This window comes from Amblyraja radiata, chromosome 2 (assembly GCF_010909765.2).
Source record: "Amblyraja radiata isolate CabotCenter1 chromosome 2, sAmbRad1.1.pri, whole genome shotgun sequence".
Lineage (NCBI taxonomy): Eukaryota > Metazoa > Chordata > Chondrichthyes > Rajiformes > Rajidae > Amblyraja > Amblyraja radiata.
In genome coordinates, this window is record NC_045957.1 from 8,182,378 (window position 1) to 8,201,489 (window position 19,112).

Sequence of the window (19,112 nt, forward strand, 5' to 3'; positions counted from 1 at the left end):
GGCCAAATCACTGGTTGGATTTAAGAGAGAGTTAGGTAGAGCTCTAGGGGCTAGTGGAGTCAAGGGATATGGGGAGAAGGCAGGCATAGATTATTGATTGGGGACGATCAGCCATGATCACAATGAATGGCGGTGCTGGCTCGAAGGGCCGAATGGCCTCCTCCTGCACCTATTTTCTATGTAAGCCCATACATGCCGACCAGGAAGTCACATCTACGCTAGTCCCACCTGCCTGTGTTTGGCCCATATCACTTATGTACCTCTCCAAGTGACTTTTAAATATCGTCATTGTACCTGCCTCAACTACCTCCTCAGGCAGCTCGTTCCATACCCCCACCATCCTTTGCATGAGAAAGTTGCCCCTCACGTTCTGATTAGATCTTTCCCCTCTCACCTTAAACCTACATCCTCTGGTTCTGGGCTGCCCTACTCTGGGAAAAAGGCTACATTCAATCCGTCTATTCAATCCATCTCATTTAGAAGAATGAGAGGCGATCTTATTGAAACATATAAGATTTTTAAGGGTTTGGACACGCTAGAGGTTGGGGGAGTCGAGATGTTGGGGGAGTCAAGAACCAGGGGTCACAGTTTAGGAATAAGGGGTAAGCCATTTAGAACGGAGATGAAGAAAGACTTTATCATCCAGAGAGTTGCGAGTCTGTGGAATTCTCTGCCTCAGAGGCCGGTTCTCTGGATGCTTTCAAGAGAGAGCTAGATAGGGCTCTTATAGATAGTGGAGTCAGGGGATATGGGGAGAAGGCAGGAACGGGGTACTGATTGGGGACGATCAGCCATGATCACATTGAATGGCGGTGCTGGCTCGAAGGGCCGAATGGCCTACTCCTACACCTATTGTCTATTGCCCTCTATATTTTTATACACCTCGATAAGATCACCCTTCAGTCTCCTACACTCCAGTAAAGTCCTAGCCCGCCCAGTCTCTCCCCATAGCTTAGGGCATTGAGACCAGGCAACATCCTATATAAATCGTCTCTGCACTCTTTCCAGTTTAATGGAGCAGGGCAGAGCAAAACTGAAAACAAGACTCCAAATACAGCCTCACCAACATCGCATTCAACCGTAACATCCATTTATTTATTTATTTAACTTCCCCCCCACCCCCCCACCATATTCACATTTTCTGTAGCAAGTAAGAATTTCATATGACAATAAAGCACTCTTGACTCATCCAAATGCCAGCGTGCCAAAGGGCTTCTTCACCACCCTTAACTGCCAGCCACGCCACGTCCTGGAATCCACGTACTCGTTCTCCTCGAAGATATAGACACAATAATGCTGGAGTAACCCAGCGGGACAGGCAGCATCTCTGGTGAGAAGGAATGGGTGACGTTTCGGGTCGACACCCTTCTTCAGACTGAGAGAGTCGGGAGGAGAGGGAAACGAGAGATATAGATGATGATGTCGAGAGATACAGAACAAAGGAATGAAAGATATGCAAAAAAGCAACAATGATGAAGAAAGTTTGCTGTTTGCTAGGTGAGAACGAGAAGCTGGTGCGACAGATTCAGATTCAGACTTTGTCATTGTGAAGTGTACAAGTACACAGACAACGAAATGCAGTTAGCAGCTCCCCCAGAAGAGCGAACATAGAATAATGGAGCAGTAAAATATATATATGTATATACAGTAGCTGTAGTGCAATTTTCGGGGTGGGGGGGGGAGATCAGTCACTGGGGGAAGGGGTGTCTGAGGGGGGGGGATGACTGGCCATCACCAAGGTGCAGGGTTAAGTTGTGTAACAGCCGCAGGGAAGAAGCTGTTCCTGGACCTGCTGGTCCGGCAACGGAGAGACCTGTAGCGTCTCCCAGATGGTAGGAGGGTAAACAGTCTGTTGTTGGGGTGAGAGCAGTCCTTGGCGATGCTGAGAGCCCTTCACAGACAACGCTTGCTTTGGACAGACTCAATGGAGGGGAGCGAGGAACCGGTGATGCGTTGGGCAATTTTCACCACCCTCTGCAATGCTTTCCGGTCAGAGACTTGGGTGTGGGTGGGATGGAGAGAGAGAGAGAGAGAGACAGAGAGAGAGAGAGGGGGAATGCCGGGGTTACTTGAAGTTGGAGAATTCAATATTGATTTATTGAATAAAATATTGATTTCTCCAACTTCAAGTAACTCCTGTATTCCCACGGTCTCCAACCCAGCTTTAAGTTGTCACTGAGCGAACAGCTTCTTTTGATCGAGCCCACATCACAAGTTTAGAAATAGTTCAGACAGAGCTGGACACACTTCTCAGCATCTGCATACAATGGCGTCTCGTGCTTCTTGTGCGTGGTGGTGGAAAGATTGGTGGAAACAGAGCCGCGACGTGAACGCTCTTCCTTTAGACAGCTGGCAATGACCCGTCTCCTTCATCATTGTGACTTTTATTGCATATCTTTCATGCATTTGTTCTATATCTCTCCACGTCACCGTCTAGATCTCTCCTTTCCCCGACTCTAGTCTGAAGACCCGAAAGGTCACCCATTCCTTCTCTCCAGGGATGCTGCCCGTCCCGCTGAGTTACTTCAGCACTTTGTCTATCCACAGTCAGCCCTCCCCTCTTTTCCCAAACCCCCCCCCCCCCCCCCAAGACCACCCCTCGCCCTTCCCGAACCTCGACTGTCCTTGCACCAGTTTCTCCCCTCCCATTCCTACTCCCCCTCCATTCCCCCGTCACCTTTCCAACGGGGTATTCAATCGGTAGCCATCCCCGACCCTCAGGTTTCACAAGTTATCCTGTCTGGGCTCACACCCATCTTTCCATCTAGCCTGTGCAACCCCTTAAGTTCCCCCTCAATCTTCTAAATTCTAGCGAGTACAAGCCAAGTCTATCCAGTCTTTCTTCATATGAAAGTCCTGCCATCCCAGGAATCACTGGTGAACCTTCGAAGGGTCCCGACCAGAAGCGTGGCGCACCCTTGTCCTCTGGAGATGCTGCCTGACCCGCGCAGTTTCCCCAGCGCTCTGCGCCCGTTCCGTTGAGCGAGACGTTCGTGGGCGATTGGGGAAGGGAGGGATGGGGAAGGGGGGGGGGGGGGATGGAGAGACTTGCCTGCTGCCACTGCAACGTAGGGGAAGTATCGGGAGTGCTCGGCACCAGCCTGCTCCTGGTCCGCTCCCACACTCTCAGCATCCGTCCCTGCCCACAGGTGCTGCGGGATCTCCAGCCACTCCAGGATGATCCCGCTAACAGACTCACGCAGCGGGATCTGCCGCAATGGAGAGGAGGCAAAGAGCATTGTTAATCCATGCACACGGACCTCACCACAGCCCGAATACCCACTGGCCCATCCCTAAACAAGAGGGGGGGAGGGGGGAGAGGAAGAGACAGGAGAAGAGACGGGGAGAAGAGACGGGGAGGGGGGGGGTGGGGGGGGGGAGAGGGAGAGGGAGAGGGAGAGGGAGAGGGAGAGGGAGAGGGAGAGGGAGAGGGAGAGGGAGAAGGAGAGAGAGAGAGAGAGAGAGAGAGAGAGAGAGAGAGCGAGAGGGAGGGAGAGGGAGAGGGAGAGGGAGAGGGAGAGGGAGAGGGAGAGGGAGAGGGAGAGGGAGAGGAGAGGAGGGGGAGGGGGAGGGGGAGGGGGAGGGGGCGGGGGAGAGGGGGAGGGAGGGGGAGGGACCACCGCTCCCGGCGTCTGCTGGCCCCTGGAGACTCGGAACCGTAGAAGGAGGTGGAGAGAGTCGGTGAATGCTGGACAGGGGACGGCAGGAACAACCGGTGGGGAGGGGGAGGTCTCACCTTCTGCACCTTTGAGGTCGGCTGTGGGAGGCAGCACCCCCTGGGGCACTAAGTTTGACAATGGCTGTAGGAGGAGGATGAAGGTTCGCGGGACAGACAGAGAGAGGCAAAGGCTGCCACGGGCCTTTAGCCAGCTATTGCTGAGACTGTGAAATGCCGCCAGAACTGTTGCATATGGACTCAATGGGATGTTTCCATGCATTATGTACTTAACCGGGATTGTACTTGTGTTGGACGATAATCTTTCTGATGATCAGCGGGCCATCTAAATAATCTTACTGCACCTTAGAACCCAAGGTCAGGATTGAACCTGGGTCTCGGGGAGCTGTGAGGCCCAGACGGGCACAAACCACAGCCTAGAAACATAGACAATAGGTGCAGGAGTAGGCCATTCGGCCCTTCGAGCCAGCACCGCCACTCAATACCATCATGGCTGATCATCCAAAATCGGTACCCCGTTCCTGCTTTTCCCCCCATATCCCTTGACTGGGATACCCTCCCCCAGACCGGCCTCCACCCTGGTGTGACTCTGCCCCCTGTCCACCCAACCCCCCCCCCCCCCCCCGTCACCCCTTTGTGGGTGGGGGAAAGACCCCAGCCCCAATTACCGAGCTCAGGCCCAGCGTGCTCATGTCAGCCTGCATTTCCGGGGCCAGTTCCTTCTCGTCGAGGATTCCCAGCGGGAGCAGCTCCAGGATCTTGGAGCAGTACAGGATGTCAGCTTTCACCTTCTCTATCTTCTCTTTGATCTGGAAGAGGAGGCATCGGTCAAGGGGGGGTGAGGGGGAGGGGGGTCGACACAGCCAGGGGATGGTTCGGTACACTGCGAGGAAACGGTCAGAAGGATACGGGCCAGACGCGGGCTCAGGCAAGCTGCTGGGTCTGCACGGACAAGTTGGGCCGAAGGGCCTTTCTCCATGCTGTATGGCCCCCCAACCCCCAATGCATGACTTTGACCCCAACACTCTCCATAACTGTAACGCTGTACATACACGAGACTGCAGATGTTGGGAGTCTATTATTGCCCCTGTCCCACTTAGGAGACCAAAACTGCAACCTCTGGTGACCTTTCCCTCCACCCAAAAAAAACATATATCAAGGTGGAGGTGACCTGCAACCTCCTACCACCTCCCACGCATATGTTGAAAACCTTCCTCGACTATGAAGGAAACCGGCTTCGACTAGACCTGCGACTAAAAAATGATCGATTTTTAAAACGGCAACCTATTTATAGTCGAGGCCGGTTTTAATCATGATGAAAAAATAGTAGCAACCTAGATGAAGCCTCGACCATGCGGAGACCACTTTCAACCATTAGGGAGAGGGACCAAAACCTCTGGTGACCTCATGGAAACCTTGGGTGGCGGGCAAGGTCACCAGAGGTTGCTGTTTAGGTCTCCTAAGTGGGACAGGGGGATAACACTCCCTATAACAGCAACACCATTTTTACGGAGACGGAAGGTTTGGAGGGATATACAGGCCAGGCATGGACAGAGCTGGGCCGAAGGGCCTCTCACCATTTTGATGGCTCTTTGACTATGACCCTAACACTGGGTCCATTACTGTAACACCATAGTCTCTAGATACAAGAGGTTGCAGATGTTGGAGTCCTGAGTAAAACACCAAGTGCCAGAAGGAACTCAGCGGGTCAGGCAGCATCTGTGAAGGGAATGGACAGACAACGTTTCGTGTTGGGACGCTTCTTAGGAATAAGGAGTGAGCCATTTAGAACGGAGACGAGGAAACACTTTTTCCTCACAGAGAGTTGCGAGTGTGTGGAATTCTCTACCTCAGAGGGCGGTGGAGGCTGGTTCTCTGGATACTTTCTAGATAGGGCTCAAAGTTAGTGGAATCAGGGGGATATGGGGAGAAGGCAGGAACGGGGTACAGATTGGGGATGATCAGCCATGATCACATTGAATGGCGGTGCTGGCTCGAAGGGCCGAATGGCCTCCTCCTGCACCTATTGTCTATTAAGACTGATCACCAAATCTTCAGGCCACCAGTCTGAAGCTTGGATAGAGAGCATGGAATGGGAGTCGGAGCTAGGATAACTGCTGTTTGTGAAGAGGGAATGGTCACCGAGTCCGCCATCACCTCACGGTCAGGGGTCAGGCCTACCTCTTTGAATCTGCGTCTCTGCACTGGAGTCAGCATCCCCTTCAGTCTCGCACTGCGAATGTTCTCCAGGGTGAAGTTGTGCAGCCTCTTGTTTTGGCAAAAGCCCCCAATGCGCACAATCTTGGAGCAGTCAGTCTCCAGGAGCCCTGACACAGAGTCAATCACAGACAGTCAGCACAAGGGAACTCTGTCCGTCTGATGGGACTGAATTTTACTTTTGAACAGACTTCCAAGGAGGGTGAAGACAGACACACAATGCTGGAGTAACTCAGCGGGACAGGCAGCATCTCTGGAGAGAAGGAATGGGTGATGTCTCTGGTCGAGGCCCTTCGACCCAAAACGTCACCCATTCCTTTTTTCCAGAGATGCTGCCTGTCTCGCTGAGTTACTCCAGCTTTTTGTGTCTATCTTCGGCTTAAACCAGCACCTGCAGTTCCTTCCTACAGTTACAAGGAAGGCGGTGTGTCTGACAACGGTCTCTGTGTGATTCACCGAGTCCTAGTCACGGACAGTTTCTGATTGACCTGGGGCAGGATCTCCCAGTTAATCTCCCCTTCCCACACTGACCCTCCTGTCCTGGGCCTCCTCCACTGCCAGGGTGAGGCCACACGCAAACTGGAAGATCAGCACCTCATATTCCGCTTGGGTAGCTTACTATCCAACAGTACCAACATTGAATTTGCTAACCTTCCTTCTCCTCACCCTCTCCACCACCCCACCACCCCCACTCTTCTCTGTGCCCTATCTAGTCGTGCACCCATTTCTCCCCCCCCCCCTCCCCATCATCCTTCCTCTGGCTTCACAATTTTCACCTCTTTTATCATTTGTCTCACATCTTTTGTCTTTTCGTGCAGAAACATTTGTAGGTGCCCCCCTCAGTTCCGCCCCTCCCCCAGTGCATAGTACAGCCCCTCCCCCAGTGCATAGCACAGCCCCTCCCCCAGTGCATAGCACAGCCCCTCCCCTAGTGCATAGTGCAGCCCCTCCCCCAGTGCATAGTACAGCCCCTCCCCCAGTGCATAGCACAGCCCCTCCCCCAGTGCATAGTACAGCCCCTCACCCAGTGCATAGTACAGCCCCTCCCCTAGTGCATAGTGCAGCCCCTCCCCCAGTGCATAGCACAGCCCCTCCCCCAGTGCATAGTACAGCCCCTCACCCAGTGCATAGTACAGCCCCTCCCCTAGTGCATAGTGCAGCCCCTCCCCTAGTGCATAGCACAGCCCCTCCCCTAGTGCATAGTACAGCCCCTCCCCTAGTGCATAGTGCAGCCCCTCCCCCAATCAACGAGGGCTGGTACTGAGGAGGCGTCGCGCAGTGGGAGTGGCGGTGAGGGACTGCCGCGCCGGGGTGGGAGCGATGGAGAGGCGCGATGTGTGGGGAGGGCTGCACTGCGGGGGGGGAGGGCTGCACTGCGGGGGGGGGGGCACTGCGGGGGGAGGGGGGCTGCACTGCGGGGGGGGAGGGGCTGCACTGCGGGGGAGGGTGTGGCACCACAAATGTGGAGGGCGATTCAAGGGCGTGTGAGGAACATGCACACGCATTACTCCCCCCCCCCCCGCCCTCCGCCACCTCGCTCTCCATGTTTGCAAACAGAGGCCGTGTCTCACCTTCCAGGAAGAGGTCCAGGGTGTTGTTGGTGTTGCAGACCACCAGGATGGGACTGCCCTGTCCGCACCCCTCCCCCTCCTGCCACAGCTCCCCGTTGTGTAGCAGCAGTTCCACCAGCTTCAGTCCAACAAAGGTCTTCCCTGCAGCAACACACCACAGCCTCAGCCTGGAGACCCCTCCCCTCATATACAGTGGCCCCCACACCACCCCATCCGGTGGTCACCTCCCCCCACCCTCCCGGGGTTAGTTACCCCTCAACCACTTGCCTGGATGCCCAACACACCCGCTCTCCCCATCCACCTACAACAGACCAGGCCAGGCACAGCACACTGGGCTAGTCTGGAGGCCATTCAGTGGTTGAGTTCAGGACATTGCTCCATCTCATACTCATGAAACATAGGAGCGTACAGCACAGGAACGGGCCCTTCGGCCCACAATGTCTGTGCTAAAACATGATGGCAAGTTAAACTGAGCTCCTCTGCCTGCACGTGATCCATATTCCTCTATTCCCTCCACGTGCTTCGCTAAAAGCCCCTTAAACACTAATGCTGATGTTTCAGGTCCACGTTACAGGATTTGAGGAGCCAATGTATAGGTGGAGGTTGGGCAATCTGAGAATTTTAGCCCTGGACTGGAGGGCGGCAGCTTCGATCACCCCGTGCCGCGGAGCTTGAACCGGCCCGTTCGCCGAGCTCGGTGAGTCGCGGGACTGACTACCATCGCCCGGTGCGGTAACAATATATCGTCTCAGCGCAGAGGGAGAAGAGGAGGGAAGAGACTGTAACCCTAAGACTTTTGCCTCCATCACAGTGAGGAGGTGCCTGGTGAACTCACTGTGGTGGATGTTAATATGTGTTTATTGTGTGTTTTGTTGTTTATTATTATATGTATGGCTGCAGGCAAATAAAGGATCTGAATGACAAATAAAGGATCTAATCTAATCTAATCTAATCTTGGGTTTATAGAGGTGATTTTATAGAGGTGAATAGTTTCAAGATAGTTTAGTTTAGAGATACAGCGCAGAAACAGGCCCTTCGGCCCATCGTGTCCACACCGACCAGTGATCCCTGCACACTAAAGGGCCTGTCCCACTTTCATGACCTAATTCACGACCTCTGCCGAGTTTGCCCCTTGACATACTCGCAGCATGGTCGTCACGAGGTCGTAGTTAGGTCATAGGTAGGTCGTAGGTAGATCGTGATGCTAGTCGTGGGTACTCGTGGCATTAAGTAGGTCGGGGCGTTTTTCTAGCCTATCTGAAAGATGTCCACGAGTAAAAAAGGTCGTGAATTAGGTCGTGATAGTGGGACAGGCCCTTCACACTATCCTACACCCACTAGGGACATGTTTTACATTTATACCAAGCCATTTAATCTACAAACCTGTACGTCGGTGGGCGGCGCGACTCTCGTCAGCAGCGGCCTCTGCAGTCCGTCTGCGTTTTTTATTATTTAATGTCTATGTTTTTATGTAGTTTTTGTTATTTTTGTTGGGGTATGTGTGTGGGGGGGGGGGTGGGGGTAACTTTTAAATCTCTCCCTGCACGGGAGACCCGGCCTTTTCTTTGTCGGGTCTCCGTTGTCGTTGGGGCTGCAACGAGGAGCGGCCTCCAACAGGAAGACCGGGGGCTGTGGTGCCGACTACTCACCTCACCGTCGCGGAGCTGGCCGAGTCCAGAGCGGGTGGAGCTGTGGTGGACGCTGCTGCGGCCCGACCTCTGGAGTTTCGGAGGCTGCAACTGCGGGTCTGGCGGACGGCGGCACCGGGAGCCCGCAGGTCCCTGGAGGGAGACCGCTTTTCAGGGCTCCCGCAACGGCGACTTCTCCCGCCCGAGTTGCGGGGTTGAAGAGCTCCTGGAGCGGGGCCTACATCACCGCCCCGCGCGGCTTGGAATGGCCGCGGGAGTTTGCGAGCGCACGCCGGGGGCTCCAACACCAAGACCCGGTGTGCGACCTTGCATCACCCGGTGTGGCTTTAATGGCCGCGGGACAATTCGCCATCGTCCGCCGGGGGCTTTGACTTTGACTTTGACTCTGACATCGGGGGGGAGAGTGCAGTGGAGAGATAATTTTTTTTGGCCTTCCATCACAGCAATGTGATGGATGTTTATGTAAATTATGTTGTGTCTTGGGTCTATTTGTTTGTAATGTATGGCTGCAGAAACGGCATTTCGTTTGGACCTCAAGGGGTCCAAATGACAATAAATTGAATTGTATTGTATTGAATTGTCTTGTCTTTGGAGTGTGGAAGGAAACCGAAGATACCAGAGAAAACCCACGCAGGTCACGGGGAGAACGCACAAACTCCGTACAGACAGCAACCGTAGTCGGGATGGAACCCGGGTCTCCGGCGCTGCATTCGCTGCAAGGCAGCAACTCTACCGCTGCGCCACCGTGAACGCCGAATAAACTCATGAGAGGAACCAACAGGGCGAATGCAGAGTCTTTTACCCAGAGTAGGGGAATCAAGAAGTAGAGGACAGAGGTTTTAAAGTGAGCGGGAAGAAAGATTGTCATTGTAGGTAGTTGCGGCACGTACTATAGCAGCATTTAAGAGACACGTGGATAGGAGAGCTGGAGAGGGATCTGGGCCAAACGTGGGCAAGTGGGACCAGCTCAGTTGGGGCATCTTTGTCGGCACGGGACCAGCATGGCACAGTGGCAGAGTTGCTGACTCACAGCGCCAGAGACCCGGTGTTCAACCCCGACCTCGGGTGCTGTCTGTGTGGAGTTTGCACGTTCTCTCTGTGACTGCGTGGTTACTAACGGACGCTCCAGTTTTCTCCAACATCCCAGCGACGTGAGGGTTTGCAGGTTAATTGGCCCCCTCTGTAAATTGTCCCCGGGGCACAGGGAGTGGATGAGAAAGTGGGGTAAAGTACTGAGGGGGGGCGGTACAGGGGTGGGGGGGCTGATATGAGTGCTGGTGGTGGGGGTCACGAGGGTGGGGGAGGAGGGTGGCGTGGGGGGTGCTGGGGGGGGGGGGTACGAGGGTGGGGGGGGGGTAGGAGGGGTGGGGGGGGGTACTGGGGAGGGGGGGGGGGTACTGAGGGGGGGGGGGGTACTGAGGGTGGGGGGGGGGGTACTGAGGGTGGGGGGGGACTGAGGGTGGGGTGGGGGGGGGGGTACTGAGGGTGGGGGGGGGGGTACGTGAGGGGGTGGGGGGGGGGGTACTGAGGGTGGGGGGGTACTGAGGGTGGGGGGGTACTGAGGGTGGGGGGGGGGTACTGAGGGGGGGGGGGGGCGGTACTGAGGGTGGGGGGGGGGGTACTGAGGGTGGGGGGGGTACTGAGGGTGGGGGGGTACTGAGGGTGGGGGGGGGGGGTACTGAGGGTGGGGGGGGTACTGAGGGTGGGGGGGGGACTGAGGGCCAGTGACATCCTGGCCCACCCCTGGATGCTCCCAGCCCCCTCCATCCTCTTCCTGTATGTCAGGCTCCTCGCTGCACGGACTCCACCGAAGAAACCAGAGGAAAGAGACAGCTGAGAAAGGTTAGCGTGAAGAGAAGATAGCAGGTGGGCAGAAGGGCCTGTTTCCATGTGTGTAACTGTGTGAGTCTAACTCACCTTACTGCGGTGAACTACTACCTCTCCCTTTGGTGACGCTCGGACTATCCTTGATCGGACTTTGCTGGCTTTACCTTGCACTAAACGTTATTCCCTTATCACTGTGAATGGCTCGATGGCAGTCACGTATTGTCTTTCCGCTGACTGGATAGCGCGCAACAAAAGCTTTTCACTGTACCTCGGTACACGTGACAATAAACTAGACTGTAACGGTGTTATCTCAGCACCCCGAGAGTAATAATAACTCTCCAGCACCACATACCTGTACCGGGCGACCCCTGGATTAATGCAAACTCCCGGCTCAGGGCCTTCTGAATGGCCTTGAGCTGTGACTTGTCGAAGTGCTTCAACCATGGCAGGGACCGCAGGTCTTGCTTGAAGATGTTGACCACGTACTTGGTCCGTGCAGACGGACGTCCCACTGGTCCCGGATGCCAGCCAGGCTGGGCCCGCTCCTGCCCGCTGCCTCCCTCTTCCTCCTCCCGATCGGTGATGCTGATGAACTCTTCCGCCAACCCAGTGGTCTCAGGACTATCCCTCACCGTCCCCGGCACCCAGCCAGCTCCTTCCTCCAGACCATCCCTCGTCTATGGAGAAAGCACAAGGTCAGGATAGAGTCAAGTCACTTTTATTTCCATAGCACATTCAAAAACAACTCTCGTTGACCAAAGTGCTTTACATCAGTGCAGGTACAAACGTGGTACATAGATCTAACGATACATACATAAATACATACGTACAGTGCTCCCTCAGAGGACCTCAAGAAACGCTTGTGAGTAGAAATAGTTTTTAAGTCTAGACTTAAGAGTCGATGGAGGGGGCAGTTCTGATGGGAAGGGGGATGCTGTTCCACAGTCTAGGAGCTGCATCCACAAAGGCACGGTCGCCCCTGAGCTTATGCCTAGACCGCGGGATGGTCAGTAACCCCAAGTCGGCCGACCTGAGGGACCTGGAGGTGGTGTGGTGGGTTAGCAGCTTTTTGGATGTATGCGAGGGCAAGAGTGGATGTTTCCACTATTGGGAGAATCCAGGATGTGTTGGCTCTGGGGAGGGTCCAGAGGAGGTTTACAAGAATGCTCCCAGGAATGAGTAAGTTAACACAGTGCTTCTTAAACTGGCGAATAGCTCACCCAAGGGCGAATGAAATTATTTTGGGGTGGATGAAACTAGAGGGGTTAATTTATTCAGATATTTTTTTCTATTAAAGTGGTTAGTGAGTTCTTATTGGTTTTAATGGCAGTGGAGCTGGAAATTTGATGGGGTTTTTTCCCTCTACCTATGGTTTTCTAATTTCAAAGTAGCAGGATATTTCCCAAATTTACTGTAATATAACCTTTTATGGAAGACCAGACGAGCTAGTGGGATAATAAATATATAGATGGCATCACTGGAGGATCACCGTAGGCAAGTGTTGAACGGGAACTTTACTTTGTGTAGCAATTTAGCTGCCAAAGTTGATATTTGGTGGTATTGTGTTATAGAAAGTTATATTAGTTGGATACTGATATAGTAAGTCATATACTCCATCGTTTTCTGTGCTAGTTTTCCAAGAAAAAAACTGCAGTAATCAAAGCCCGAAAGAATAGGATGGGGCTGAAGCCCAGTGTTTATATGTTGGAATGTTTTTTTTTTATCATTCTAATAGAATGATTTTCCAACTCCAACTCTAGAGGTAATTAAACTTCTTTTGTTTTCTTTACATATTTTTAAGATGTTCTAAAAGTTGAATAAAATAAACACTTAAGAAATTAGTTAATTTATGTTTTTTGCTCATGTGACAAAATAAATGATGTGTAAAATTATACCCGAGGGAGTTATACCCAATTATACCCAAGGGAGTTATACCCAATTATACCCGAGAGAGAATAAGACGAAAATTACCACAAAAAAAGAAGAACATTTAGTCGGGGGTGAATGAAATTTTGTGTGAAAGACTCAAGGGTGAATGACACTGAAATAGTTTATGAAGCATTGGGTTAACATATGATGAGCGTGTGTCGGCACTGGGCCTGTACTCGCTGGAGTTCAGAGGAATGAGAGGGGACCTCGTTGAAACGTACAGAATAGTGAAAGGCTTGGATCGAGTGGATGTGGGGAGGATGTTTCCACTGGTGGGTGAGTCTAGGACCAGAGGGCACAGCCACAGAACTAAATACAGAGATGAGGAGGGGTTTTTTTAGTCAGGGGGTGGTGAATCAATGGAATTCTTTGCCACAGAAGGCTGTGGAGGCCAAGTCAGTGGATATTTTTAAGGCAGAGATAGGTAGATTCTTGATTAGTTTGTGTGTCAGGGGTTATGGGGAGAAGGGGGGTTAGGAGGGAGAGATAGATCGGCCATGATTGAATGGTGGAGTTGACTTGATGGGCCGAATGGTCTAATTCTGCTCCTATCTCCAATTAACCTATGACACATGGTGTCGGAGGTGATGGGATATTGAGCAAGATAAATGCAAAGTGCTGGACGAACCCAGTGCGTCAGGCAGCGTCTGTGGAGAGAATGGACACACGGCATAGTGGGGGGAGCTGCTGCCTCACAGTGCCAGTGACCCGGGTTCGATCCTGAACTCGAGTGCTGTCTGTGTGGAGTTTGCACGTTCTCTCTGTGGCTATGTGGATGCTCCGGTTTCCTCCCACATCACAAGGACTTAAAGGTGGAACATAAGTGGAAGGGAACGGGGATTGCGGAAGGGGGAAAAGGGGGAGGGGAGGCGGTGGGCGGGATAGTGTGAGAAATGGGTGCGCATTCAGGTGGGGCACACAGGGAAGGGAAGGGGGGAAGAGAAATTAAAAGGCAGTGTTTTTTTTTTGCTACATTGCTTAAAATTGGAGAATTCAACGTTCATACCGTTGGGTTGTAGGCTTCCCAAGCGGAATCTGAGATGCTGTTCACCCAGTTTGTGTGTGTGTGTCCTCCCTCTGGCAATGGAGGAGGCCCAGGTCGTTGTGGGAATGGGGAGTTAAAATGGGTGGCAAACAGGACATCCTGTCCTAGGCTAACCAGAAACATTCTGTGTTGTGCTGGGTGGGGCTTGTTGCAAGGGACTCCTCGCAGGAGGGGGGCCCGTTGCTGTGCTGTTCCCCGTTCATTGACTCACCTCATTCCCCGCCCCTGTCCCAAGGAGAGGCCGCATGTCCAGGCCGGTGCCTCGGGTCTGGAGGTACCTCGGCGGCCTCACACGGCCGTTGCACATAACCACGTAGCGTTGGAAGGGGAGGCAGCCGGGGTCGGCCTCCTGCAGGCCCCGCAGGACGTGGCGGTGGGCCTCCGGGCAGGACGGCGACTCCACCATGAAGAAGGAGTGCGTGTAGAGGTGGCGGGAGAGGCTGGGGTGTGCCGCGGCCTCGAAGCGGAGCAACAGGCGGCCCGCGGCCAGCTGCTCCTCATCCTGCTTGGCCACCAGGGCGGGGAAAACCTCCGGGCAGCGCGGCGCCCACAGGCACACCATGGAGCCTTTGGCCAGGTGCTTGGCGGGAAGCCGAGGTCCGCGGCCAAAGACCCCGGCATCAAAGCTGACCTTGTAGACGACTCCGTCCCGCTGGCAGTCTGGGTAGAGGACCCGCACGTCCCTGTACACCTTGGCCCCACCGTTCAGCTGGTGGGGGCGGCCTGCCGGAGTCAAGCAAGCAGCTAAATTCTCCCTCAGTGGCTTCACCATGTCCTCCCGCAGGAGGCGGAAGTGGGTGTCCAGGTAGGCCCGGTTGCTATGGTAGGCCTGGTTGCTATGATAGGCCTGGTTGCTTTGGTGGGCCCGGTTGCCAAGGTCAGTCTGGTTGCCATGGTCGGCCTGGTTGCCATGGTAGGCCCCATCCACCACATTGGGCTTCAGCCAGGGGTCCGGAGAGCCCAGCAGTTCCTCAGAGGTGGGGAAGACGGGGACGACCGTGATATCCTTAGGCCTCTCCTCGCTGAAGGTGAGCTCCCTCGCCCAGTCTCGGCCTTGCGGGAAGGCTTGGTCCACGGCCCGCCTCAGGTCGTGCAGATGCTTCCTGGTGGGCCAAGGAAGCTCGAGGCCCAGCCTGTGCAGGCGGGTCTGCAGCAAGTCGGCCGGCAGGTGGACGAGGGGCTCAACGGCCTGGGGGAAGGCCAGCGTCAGCCGCAGCAAGAGGGCCGCCACCTCTCCCACGGCCTCTCTGTCGCCCTGGCCCAGCCCGACCAAGAAGCGGAGCAGGGTCCCCGTCAGGAAGTCGGAGGTGAGCAGCGGCCGGAGGAGAGAGAGGGCCTCCTCTTCCCCTCGGGCCTCGTCCCCCGCCACCACCAGGCCCCGGATCAGGAGCCCCGCGTCCGGGCGCCTCAGCTCCGCGCCGTCGAGGGCCGGCAGCAGCTCTTCCTGCAGCAGCAGCATCACGGGAGAGTGGGCGTGCAGCCGCTTCTCCAGCACGGAGAGGCTGTGGGAGAGCAGTTCCGGAGAGATACGGGCACGGTATCCGCTCCCATCGGATCCACGAGCACTCTTACTCGAGGAGTGGCGTGAGGTTTCCTGATGCCCACGCTTCCTGCTGCCCATTCTGAGCCAGGAAATATCCACACCCTGGAAAACACAACTTTACTTTAGTTCATTGTCACCAACGTTGAATTGAATTGAATTTACTTATTTATTTGTTATTCAAAACCAAATTTGAACGAAATTTCATTACCGTACGGGCATCATCACAATAAAAAGCAACAAAACACACATTTTACATAATTTAACATAAACATCCATCAGTGTCTCTCCCCCAGGCACCTCCTCGCTGCGATGGAAGGTTAAAAAGTCTTATCTCTTCCTTGCTTCTTCTCCCACGGTCAGGCAGTCAAACTGCTGCGTCGAGGTGATCGAGACTCCCGATCAGAATCAGATTTTATTCGCCAAGTATGTTTTGCAACATACGAGGAATTTCACAATATTGAAGCTTCCGCCGGGCGATGGAAGATCCAGCGGCCGACTTTAAGCCGCGCCGGGCGATGAAAGGCCCTGCGAACGGGCCGATTCATGCCTTGCGATTCGGGGCGGGCGAAGCTGCTGTTGACGGAGCTCCCGACCAGGGACCTGCGAGCTGCCGACGTTACAGTTCACAGGGCCCGCGGCCGAAGCCTCCAAAAGTCGAGTCGCAGCGTCTTAAGTCAGCCAGGTCCACGTTGGTAAGTCCACAGACTCTGTGACCGGAGCCCTCAAGGTCGATTCCAGTTAGAGGCTGCCAGCTCCTCCATGTTAGGCCGCAGTGAGAACGGAGATACGAGATGGAAAAAAAATCCTATCTCCGTTGAAGAAAAATATATTTTTTAAGTCCCCCCCCCCCCCCCACCATAATATACAACTAAAAATAAACTATAACATACATCTAACATTAACGATAAGACAAAGAGGGAAGAAAGACAGACGGACCACAAGTGATCCGCAGCTGCAACGCCGCCACCAATGTGTACCAAAGCTGCTGCATGCCTTGTGTCCTTATACTCACAGCCATTTGGACAGGTACATGGATAGGTAAGATCTAGAGGGATATGCTTATTATTTTTTATTGATTATTATTATTATTTATTATTAGTGTCAAGTGTACCCAGGTACAATGAATATTTTTTTTGGCGTGCTATCTGGTCAGGGAAAAGACTATATGCGATTTCAATGAAGCTGCCCACAGTGTACAGATATAGGGTAAACGGAATAACGTTTAGTGCAAGGTAAAGTCCAGTAAAGTCCAATTTAAGATGGACCAAGGGTCTCCAGTGAGGTAGCTGGTAGGTCAGAACCGCTCTCTAGCTGTTGGTAGGATGGTTCAGTTACCCGAGAACAGCTGGGAAGAAACTGTCCCCGAATCTGGAAGTGTGCGTTTTCAAACTTCTGGACCTCTTGGCTGATGGGAGAGGGGAGAAGAGGGAGTGACCGGGGTGAGACTGGTCCTTCCTAATGCTGCTGGCCTCGCCGAGGCAGCGTGAAGTGTAGATGGAGTCAATGGCTGGGAGGGTAGTTTGTGTGATGCATCCACAACTCTATGCTATTTCGTGCAGTCTATGATAGGAGCGGTTCACAAGCATCCCGGTAAAAGGCTCTCTACGGTGAGTCTGTAGATTTTGGTGAGGGTTGTTGGGGACATGCTGAACTTCTTAAGTAGAGGTGTTGGTGTGTTTCCTTGGTCACTGGGCCACGAGGGACTAGTTTAGATGAGGCATCTTGGTTGGTATGCGCTAGATGGGCTGAAGGGTCTGTGTGAGAAAGGGAGGGAAGCATGGAATGCAAACGTCCCCGGGTGTTGTACCTCTTGTGAACAGGTTCACCCACTTAGAAGCTGTCGGGACAGAAGACGTTATTACATTGGGCGGTGGACTGGCTTGCGAAGCAAAAAGGGCTGTTGAGCCAAAACCAAAGAGGCCAACGTCAGGCAACGCCATTGTAGTGGAAGACTCCATTGTGAGAGGTACGGACAGGGGTTTCTGCGGCAATAGACGGGATTCGAGGATGGTGTGCTGCCTTCCTGGTGCCAGGATCCAGGATGTCACGGACAGAGTGCAGAAAATCCTCAAGGGCGAAGGTGAACAGCCGGAAGTGGTAGTGCATGTCGGCACAAACGATGTCGGAAAGAAGGGGATGAATATTCTGCAGCGTGACTTTAGAGAGCTCGGAAAAATGCTGAAAAGCAGGACCTCCAGGGTTGTTATCTCCGGTTTGCTTCCAGTTCCTCGTGCTGGCGAGAGCAGGAACAGGGAGATACGGGACCTGAATGTGTGGCTGAGGAACTGGTGCACGGGGCAGGGATTTAGATTCTTAGACCACTGGGATCTGTTTTGGGGTAAGGGGGAATTGTACAAAAGGGACGGATTACATCTTAACAGGTGTGGGACCAGCATTCTGGCAGGCAGGTTTGCCACTGCTACACGGGTGGTTTTAAACTGAATAAGGGGGGTGGGGTGTCAAATGGGATAGTGGAGGATGGAGTTAAAGGGAAAGGGTTTCTTAAATGTGTGAGCGTAGAGACAGAGGGGTGTAAAATGAGGGTAGAAGCAATAGGTAGCAAGGTGAAAAGTAAAAGTGGCAGGCAGACAAATCCAGGGCAAAAATCAAAAAGGGCCACTTTTCAACATAATTGTGTAAGGGGTAAGAGCGTTGTAAAAACAAGCCTGAAGGCTTTGTGTCTCAATGCAAGGAGCATTCGTAATAAGGTGGATGAGTTGAATGTGCAGATAGTTATTAATGAATATGATATAGTTGGGATCACGGAGACATGGCTCCAGGGTGACCAAGGCTGGGAGCTGAACATCCAGGGGTATTCAATATTCAGGAGGGATAGAGAGAAAGGAAAAGGAGGTGGGGTAGCATTGCTGGTTAGAGAGGAGATTAACGCAATAGAAAGGAAGGACATTAGCTTGGAGGATGTGGAATCGGTATGGGTAGAGCTGCGAAACACTAAGGGGCAGAAAACGCTAGTGGGAGTTGTGTACAGGCCACCTAACAGTAGTAGTGGAGTTGGGGATGGCATCAAACAGGAAATTAGAAATGCGTGCAACAAAGGCAAAACCGTTATAATGGGTGACTTCAATCTACATATAGATTGGGTGAATCAAATTGGCAGGGGTGCTGAGGAAGAGGATTTCTTGGAATGTATGCGGGATAGTTTTCTAAACCAACATGTAGAGGAACCAATGAGAGAGCAAGCTATTCTAGACTGGGTATTGAGTAATGAGGAAGGGTTAGTTAGCTGTCTTGTTGTGCGTGGCCCCTTGGGCAAGAGTGACCATAATATGGTTGAGTTCTTCATTAGGATGGAGAGTGACATTGTTAATTCAGAAACAAGGGTCCTGAACTTAAAGAAACTTTGAGGGTATGAGACGTGAATTGGCCAAGATAGACTGGCAATTGATTCTTAAAGGGTTGACGGTGGATATGCAATGGAAGGCATTTAAAGACGGCATGGATGAACTACAACAATTGTTCATCCCAGTTTGGCAAAAGAATAAATCAGGGAAGGTAGTGCATCCGTGGATAACAAGGGAAATCAGGGATAGTATCAAAACAAAAGATGAAGCATACAAATTAGCCAGAAAATGCAGCCTACCAGAGGACTGGGAGAAATTCAGAGTCCAGCAGAGGAGGACAAAGGGCTTAATTA

The 19,112-nt window shown here is 53.2% G+C and overlaps 1 protein-coding gene across 1 annotated transcript in view; it reads right to left on the minus strand.

Annotated features, from left to right (window-relative positions):
- LOC116984799 (NFX1-type zinc finger-containing protein 1-like) overlaps positions 1-19,112 on the minus strand; it is a 48,735-nt gene that overhangs the window by 19,887 nt on the left and 9,736 nt on the right. The window contains exons 2-7 of the mRNA XM_033039181.1: positions 14,126-15,559; positions 11,293-11,617; positions 7,465-7,605; positions 5,858-6,003; positions 4,345-4,485; positions 3,053-3,209 (exon numbers count right to left, since the gene is read on the minus strand). Coding sequence (XP_032895072.1) covers positions 3,053-3,209; positions 4,345-4,485; positions 5,858-6,003; positions 7,465-7,605; positions 11,293-11,617; positions 14,126-15,535 — 2,320 coding nt within the window. The 5' untranslated portion in view covers positions 15,536-15,559. The remainder of the gene's footprint in view (positions 1-3,052; positions 3,210-4,344; positions 4,486-5,857; positions 6,004-7,464; positions 7,606-11,292; positions 11,618-14,125; positions 15,560-19,112) is intronic.